At 30.7% G+C, this 9,138-nt stretch overlaps 1 protein-coding gene across 1 annotated transcript; it reads left to right on the forward strand.

Moving 5' to 3' along the window:
- The first annotated feature begins 4,200 nt into the window (after window positions 1-4,200).
- LOC107490772 (uncharacterized) lies at window positions 4,201-6,904 on the forward strand. The gene is made up of 3 exons (XM_016111574.3): window positions 4,201-5,358; window positions 5,556-5,878; window positions 6,580-6,904. The coding sequence occupies exons 1-2, from the start codon at window positions 4,596-4,598 to the stop codon at window positions 5,780-5,782; spliced, it is 990 nt and encodes a 329-aa protein (XP_015967060.1). The 5' UTR covers window positions 4,201-4,595; the 3' UTR covers window positions 5,783-5,878; window positions 6,580-6,904.
- Window positions 6,905-9,138: the final 2,234 nt, after the last annotated feature.

Here is a 9,138-nt window from a genome sequence, read left to right on the forward strand (position 1 = left end):
TCCTCTTATCTTTTATATATTTAAATAATCTCCAACCTGTCTTCAACACATAACAATTACATTCACCCATACCCTAAATAATCATAATAATATATTAAGTTAATTTTTTAAATACCATAACACTATATATATGTACGTGCTTTGTAGGATAATGTATGCTTAAAAGAGAGGTCAATAATTATAAACCTAAATCCTAATTCTTTTTGTTAAGAAGATGCAGAGTGTAACATACCTTAAAATTTTACCAAGTAATTAATCTTACCAGTTACCGCATTTGCTAATACCAAAAGTAAAAAATTGATTCTTGGCCCAACATGCTGACAGGGAGTCAAATCAAAGACCTGGAAAGAGCAATTGATGATCAGTTTACAACATTTTTGTGAATACTGTAACTCTGCTTGAAAAACAGTGTGATTTTGTTTGGTTATGATGATGAACCATGAGTATTGCTCTAGAAAAAAAAGTGGTGTTGTAGATATGAACCAAATAAAAATAAAAATATTAGAGCACTAATAGAATTTATTATTTTTTATTAATATTTTTAATTATTAGTTAAATTTTTTTAATTTAGTAATTTAATAATATATTTTTAATTTTTATTTTTAAATATTATTAATTAATTATTAATAAAAAATAATAAATTCTGTTGATCGTGTAATATTTGTGTGTAGGGTGGGTCGGTGGGATAGGGTGATGCCGTCATGGATGGTGGTTCCCCGGGGTAAGACAACAGACCCCAGCCCAGCCATCACTTCACTTCACTACTCCACTACGATATATCCCAATACCATTATATATATATATACGCCTAATCTACCACCTATACTACTACTTACTAACAAACAAAACATACAAAATTGTACTATCATTATTGTTTCAACCATTTATTATATCTTTCGCTAGGGGTGTGTGGCCTGGATTTCGGGCCGAGTTCGAGCATTTTAGAATTTAATTTGATGTGATTTCATCGGGTTTAGGGTCGGGTTAGAATTTTAAAAATAGATTCGGTCATTATTTTGGGTCGGATCCGGGCATGATTCGGGTCACTCGAAGTCGGTCCAGTGGTCCAATCATCATACACAATTAATATTTTGTATTATTAATGATGGATGATGGTTATTCTTATGTGAAATTTAAGTATTATAAATCTTAATATTTTGTGTTATTAGTTATTATAAGACTATAAGTTAATATTTTATGTTTAAAATGCATAAGATTTTAGACTAATGCATAATGTTGTGTTATTTATATTGATTTAAATATTTGGTGTTATTATACAATATTAGTATTGATTATGATTATGCTTTAATTTTAGAAAAAAATCGGTTCTTGTTTTTCTAAGTGAATTTTACTATGTCAAATAATAGTTGGAGCTTTGGAAATTTGGATATTTTCATATGCTAGCTTATAAGAAGGTATCAAGATAATGTAATGTTAATGACCCAGTTTTCACTCAGTATAATCGTGGCCCAAAAATGTATAAATTTCATCGGGTTTAGGGCCGAGTTCGAATCTAATAAATAGACCTGGTATATATTTCGGACCAAATATAGATCACACCAAACCCAATTTCACCCGACCCATACACACCCGTATGTTCCGCATCCCCTCCCACTCCTGTATAACTTCTTTTGTTTTATTTCTAGATGATATTTGTATAACAAATTTTATATTTCTTTAAAAGAATAAGAGTAAATAAAGTATGGATTCAACTCTCCATTTATAAATGTTCCGGCTAGTATAAAATTTAAATTATTAACTAAATGCATATGAATTATTATTATATAAAAAATACTACTTGTCTTTTAAATTTTTAGCTTTTAGTCGGCCTTTTTGATTAAAATAATATATATAACAGTAATAAAAACACGTTCTACACCCAAAATTTTGATTTGTTTCACAAATGTATTAAAGATCAGAATAGAATTTTTATAATCTGCGTAACAAAATCTTTCATATATAATTAATTTTAGTTTTTTATTGTTTATAAGTAATTTTGTTGACCACATAATTTTCATAAATAATTTTTATTCTTCAATTAAATGTCAATCCAACTTTACTATCTATCTAAAAAAGGGTGTAATGATTCTTACTACTTTAGAGATAGAGATTTATTTATTTATTTCCAACTTTTGGTTAATAATAATAATAATAAACTTGTTGCAATGCTCCACACTCTCTCCTCTTATTAAGTTAAATAAATCGAAATTCTATTTGATTTTTTAAATCTATAAAAAAAATGCTTCTTCCTCTCATTTCTACTTCTCATTATCCCTCCAGTAATATTTTAAAATTCTAATAATTATTAAGTCCAAGTTTCTTATCTACTTTATAGAAACAGTCACTAGAAATAGTCTTAATTAATTAATTAAGCAGCTATAAAGCAAGTATCAACTTGTTATCCACATTACGGTGCATATATCCAAATTCAATTATATAACGAACCAATTATGGAGCACTGTTCACTTTGTAAATAGACTATTCATTGCCTCACATCTCATCATCTTGGATCTTTCTTGACTTAGCCCTCTGTTTTCTTTCTAATAACTAGTGCTATATTGAATTAATTTCAACAAAAGCAACCTTAGTGGAATATATAGTAAAAGATACAACAATAGTTTTATTTATTTATTTATTTATTTATTTCTTATAGTGAAAGATAAAGCAGTAATGGTGGTAAATAGACAATAATTAATTAGGACAATAAATTATATAGAATAAAAGAAACCAGTGAGGCAGTGATGATGTGGTGAGTGGTGCTTAGCTAGTAGATATAATTGAATTGAACAACATTGAAATGGGTAATTTCTTGCAAATTTTTATGAGATTCTGTGGGAGTTTAGGTGAACATTATTTTCATCCGTAGATATTGAATTGTACACGTTCTTTAATAATACATGACACTACCGAATAGCGTTACGCATGCTATAAGAAAATTCCAGAATGAGAATCTAGAGAAAAATTTGGCACCAATAACACCAGATATAGGCTTTTTTTTATTTAAATAAAAAATTATATTTCTGGAATTAAATCATAACACAAAAATTTATTATGATTTAAATTATAACACCTTCTCTTTCTATTTTAGTATGCAGAGAGAACGAAAATAATCAGAAAAAATATAACGATGATTTTCTCTTTGTCTAGAATGAGAATCTAGAGAAAAATTTGGATATATATTATTTAATGTTACTTTGTAAGATGATAAATGCAGGAAATTGTTACGATTTAATTAGTTTGGGCGCTTTGGTTTAGTCATTAGTGCTTCGAAAAGTTTGCGTTATGACTTATCACAACCTCCGCAAATTGTGGACACCGCCGCGCAGCACAACCACTTCAATTCAGATCTTACTTTTCAATTAAATTAATTTACCTCCAATTTCTTTGCTTCATTTTTCAAAACAAATTTCAATTATCTTCTAGTTTATGCTAGCTTTTCAAAAGAATTTCCAAAATAATTAAACCCCAAAAGCAAAAGTGTTGGTGGGTCTATCATCCTCATCATGTAATATTATATTAGAATGTATCTGCTTCTAGACAAAGAATATATAGATAACGAGGTAAGGAATATAAATAAGATAAAAAAAAAGTTGTATTTTTATGTATGTATTTGTTATTTTCAAATTTTTTAGCGCATAAAAAACTAGATAATTTTATATTAAAATAAATATGTTTTTGGACTGTTTTTATATTTGTCTCGACTTTCAAATAAATTTGCATCTTTGAATTTTTTTTTAATTTCTATCTTAAAATATTTATAAAAAGAACCTTAAAAAAATATCATAAATAAACATTAACAATAAAACATCGTATTAACTACTCTTAGATGGATTATAAAATCCATTACAAGAAAACTTTATATATGTTTTATTTTTTAATAAATTTACCGAACAATAAATTACTAAATACAGAAGACAAAATTCAAATCAATTAACTAATCATTCCACTAATTTAAGTTTATTTCTTTTTATTTCTATAGTTAATCTTTGTTTATCTATTATTTTATTAACTAATTAGTAGTTAAAGAAAAAGTTGGTATTATGAGAAAATTATAATAATAATTAATAATTTAAAGAATAAATATAAGAGTAAAAAAGAAATGAATTCTCTTATTTTTTTATAATTAAAAAAATAAAGTATGATTTATAATTTTTTAATAAGAAAAGCTGATAGTAAGAGTTTGTTTGATTTAAATTGAAGCTTGTGGTCCTCTATTTCTACTACTAACACCACAACCAGCAGAGTACTAATGGAATTTTTGTTACCTCTGCAACCAACTCCAACAGCACCTGAAACAGTTCTCTAACTTTGAAACCTCTCTCCTCCTCTCTCTCTTTCAAATACCCTTCAATAATCTTGCTACGACACATCTTCTGGATCCTCTAATCATCATTCTCTTCTCTTCTCCTCCATGTTCAAGGAACTTTAATTTCTCGCTAACTTCAAACATAAAACATGTGTTGCTCATTCAAATAGTTTCTTTCCAGAGAGATCTGTTTCTATCTTGTCATAATTCTTGTAAAACACTACTACTCCTTGTTTTGTTTTGTTTCTTATTCCCTCCTTTCAAATACTCTCAAAGTTGCGTTTGAAAGATGGATCTTTTTCAAAACCCATCTTGTATAAAATCAAAGAGATTGGAAGCAGGATTATGGGTTGCAAAGCTTGTGCTGATGATGATGGGGGTTGTATCCCTTCTTTTTTTGTTGAAAGTGGCAATAATCCCATACACATTCGATCTTCTTCTCTCGACTCTCCCTCGCCTTTGGACCTCTGCAAGAAGCTGGTTGACTCTCCCATTTGTTTACATCATTGTCAACTTCATCATCATCACCATTGCTGCTTCCTCCAACTTCTCCCACCAATCCATACCCTTCTCTTCTGCTACTTCTTCACCCAAGAAAACTGATGCAGATTCAGATTCAGATGCAACCACCACTGTTTCAGACCCTCCCACCAACCCAACTACTCACCCGGTAATCCAAAACAATGAGCCACCAAATCAACAAGAGAAAGAGGTTATTCAACATGAAGAAGAAGAAGAAAAAGAAGTAGAAGTTGTTGATGCTGATTATGACTATGATAAGTTAAGAGCACTTGGTTTGTCTTTTGAGAAAATCCTGACCAGCCCATCATTGGAAAAGTGCACCAACGACTATTTCTTGCCGGAATCCGATGAAAAAGGTGATGATCGTGATCACGATGATGATCATGATGATACACTAGAAGCAACATGGAGGGCTATCATGGAGGGTCAAGGGAAAACAATGAAGCCGCAGCTGAAGAAGAGTGACACATGGAGTGGTGGTGCAAGGATTTCCAAGGCAGAGCCATTTCAACGACATAACAATGGACAAGGTACTCATCTTTCATCATGATCACTTACTCTATCTGCATCAAATAATGATGCTATTTATTATTAACTCAGATTAAGCTGCATATACTTCTCGGTGTGGCCCTTCCTCGAATCCTGCGTTAATGCATGATGTTTGTGCACTGGGATGCTTTTTGATGGTATTATATTCAATATCTTTTTTTGTATTTATGCAACATAGGCTATGGTGGTGGCGATGATGATGATCCTGTAACTTGGGCTCAAAAGGAGCTGAGAAAGTCTGAGACTTTCAACGACAGAGCTTCGTTGAGGAGGGAGAAGTCAATGACCCCTGAGGAGTTGAATCTCAGGGCTGAAGCATTCATCAAGAATTTCAACAATCAGATGAAGCTTCAGAGACTTGAATCTTACCAACGTTACATGAAAATGGTCAATGGCCGAGCTTAGCTTGATGTTGTTCTTCATCTTCCTTTTTCACCAGTCACAGTGAAAATAATAATTTAGCAAAATGAGAGTCTCTTGAAGTATATTAACCATTTGAAGGTACACATAAATATAAGATATTCATATTCTCAACTCTTTTGTGCTGTTTTATTTTATTTTATGTTTTTCTTACATATTCTAATTGCATTTTCCATGGTGTATGTGTATTTGTATTCTGCAGCAATGTGATGTTTAGATATAAAACCAGCCTTTACATAACAAGCTTAAAATGATTGGTCTATGGTAGTAGATGAGGATTTTATACTATAATAATTCGGAATAATTGATAGTGGCAGAGTTAAGTATAACACTATTTTAATATGGAATCTTTGTATATCTAAATTGAACATAACCAGAAATGATAGTGCTTGTTGAACTTTTAATACTGTTCTTTCTTCACTAGTTATGACCTCAGAAATGATTCTCTATTCTATAGTCTATACACTAATATGAACTTATGTGACTTCAAAAGTGTGACTATATTGTTCATTGTTGCATTTTTATGGGATATTCAAGTATGAAGCATTGGGCTTGTAACACCTGGCATAGAAATAAAAAAAAGGGTACCATAACTATACACAATTAAATGAATCCAGCTTTGATTAGGCTGTTCCACCTAACTAGCACTTGATTGAAGTGTAGAAAATAATAATAATAATAATAATACTATTAATATAAACACTATACATCTAATCTCTCACATTCGATTTGTCGGTCACTATAGTTTTGAGTGTTGACCGTTTTTTCTTTCTCATTGGCAGGACTTGATGTGTGTACATATTTTTGCTGCTGAGACTGTGTGAGGAAGCCAAAACATGTGTATCAGAGGACATGGTGGACTTTTTCCCTTGTCAAGTTTCTTGTGACATAGTAGGCATAATATTATTAGTAGTTTTTTCCCCCTAATCTATGTTGTTCTCTTTCAATAAGTCTAGTGTTTTATATATATTATATGATATATATAAACATAAGGGTTGTAGTAAGTATGTAATTTGAACCCTAGGCAACACGCACTAAGAGGAGGATTATTTGTACTTATGCTGCAATTTCATGCAGAGCTAGTTTGCAAGCTAATTTACTTTAGTATGTGATGCATAGTTGCCCTCTTTTTTTCCTCCAAATAAATTACTCTCCCCATTCTTAGATTAAATAATACAATAAAAAAAAAATAGATGACTAATTAGATGATTTTACATGTTTGACTGAACTATTTAACAATTCATAATATCATCTTTATATGAAGATGTCTTTTTATATATTTACAAATGAAGGAAATATGAATAGGAACAAGTAACAACCCGGAATTAGGTCCCAATTAAACTAAATCACCTATGCCCTTCCAATAACGAAAAAGGAACCATGCACATGCTTGGAGGTGGTATCTGCTTGTGTTGATTGATATAAGCAACTCAGAGGAAGAGGAGTACTATACTAGTCTTTGCATATATGATATTTGCAATGTTAGCATAGATAATGCATTAGGCAATGGGGACACTGACAATATCTAATTAACATCATAAGTTGACCGAAAGGCTAGGACAACTTTAAGTACACTGTCATGTTAAAAAGAACCTAGGCTTTTATTGATTTTTATATTTTTTACTATATGGGTTTTAAGGGCATGAATATGGATAAATTAAATTGAAAGTAACGTTAAGTTTAAGAGTGATGATTAATGGTTTTTGCATGGCACCTTTAATTAAGGTGTGAATCTTGGCCTAAACAGATTGGTTATGTGGTCAATATCTTAAAAGGTAAACATTTAGTTTTGGGCCCAAATTGTGAGATTAAGGCAATAAATCTAAGGGAATTCACGCACATGCACATGGATATCTCACCTTTTAGAATAGTATAGAACAGATCAATGTAGATAATATTGAGAATCATCCTTTCTAATTTCGAAATAAGAAAAGTATAAGGTTTTATTTTATGTTTTCATGAGATTAAATACATTTAAAATTTGAGTTTAATTTTTATACATTAATTACATTTATTCTTTTATATGACTATTTACCAATCAACATAAAAAATGTTTATTTGTTGTTATATGGGGCCGTTGCAAGTAATATAAAAGAAGATTAAATGTAGTTTTAGAAGTTTACAAGTATTTTTAATGTTGAGATAGCACTTTCTTGCTGTTGCTTGAAGGCTTCATGAGTAATTATGATGGTACCCAAGATCAGAAAGCAAGTTGGCTGCCCGACACATGCCACTGAAAATTGAAACAAAGGAACCCCATATGGTTCTCTGTAGTGTCACAAACCTCGAGTGGTTTGAGAGTACAAAGCCTCATAAAGAAGTAGGACCTTGTACAGCTTGAAATATAAATATAACCTGCTAGTTATTTTATTTTATTTTATTTTTATCGTATATAATAAACCATACACACGGGGACCCTCCAACTTCTGCAAACTGCTTTTTAACTTCAATTAGAAACTATTAATTTTGAATATTAACATTCAATTCGTCTCTTTTTTACTTTTTCTTCCCACTTTTATCAGTGGATTCTGCTACCCTGGAAATAGCTTTTTATATGGGAGAGATCTTTCCAGGTATGCCTTATTTGAAGTATTAGTTAGATTAATCCGATCCTTAGTATACATTTGTTTAATTATTCACAAGAGTTTGCTCCCTAAAGGTTTATTTGCATAGTCTTTTTTGTTTATTTTTTCTCTCTAGAGATTGAAGTTAATTGCAAACCAAGTCCCCACAATATTTATGTAAACACCGCTCTAATAAAATTATTATGCTGAATACTCCTATATGGGATGCCAATATAATCATAACAAAATAAAAGGTGTTATGTGTAATGTCTAAAGATAACTATATAATTTACTCTCTTATCACTATGAGTGGAAATGCAAAGACAACGATCAAGTTGGGGGTATGCATTGAATCAAGTTGTCTACACAATAGATGGTTATATGTATAATAATTACGTCTAAAAATCGATTAAGAAGAATGTGGTAAGCATAACAAAAGCATAAGACCCCAAATGTTTGCCATTTTCAAAAGGCAAGTCCTTTTCTTAAAAACCACTAATTTAAACAAACCATAAAATGCTTGTACACGTTGTTGTGGCACTATTATCTATTAAGCAGCTGTGGACCTGAAGCTATTGACTAGGGGGAACCAGACAGTGCATGGAACATAACAGTAAGTGCTTCCTTCAACAAGAGGCTATTTAAGCTAGTAGTAAGCACTAGGAAGTTTTTTCAACATAAGGTCATAATGGTGCAGACTACAGAATACCCCTGAAGAATTCTATGTCCTAACGTATGGAAAATTGATGAATAAAAAGATGAGAAGGAAGTCTCCCT

The sequence above is a fragment of the Arachis duranensis genome, chromosome 5 (assembly GCF_000817695.3).
Source record: "Arachis duranensis cultivar V14167 chromosome 5, aradu.V14167.gnm2.J7QH, whole genome shotgun sequence".
In the NCBI taxonomy this organism is placed as follows: Eukaryota; Viridiplantae; Streptophyta; class Magnoliopsida; order Fabales; family Fabaceae; genus Arachis; species Arachis duranensis.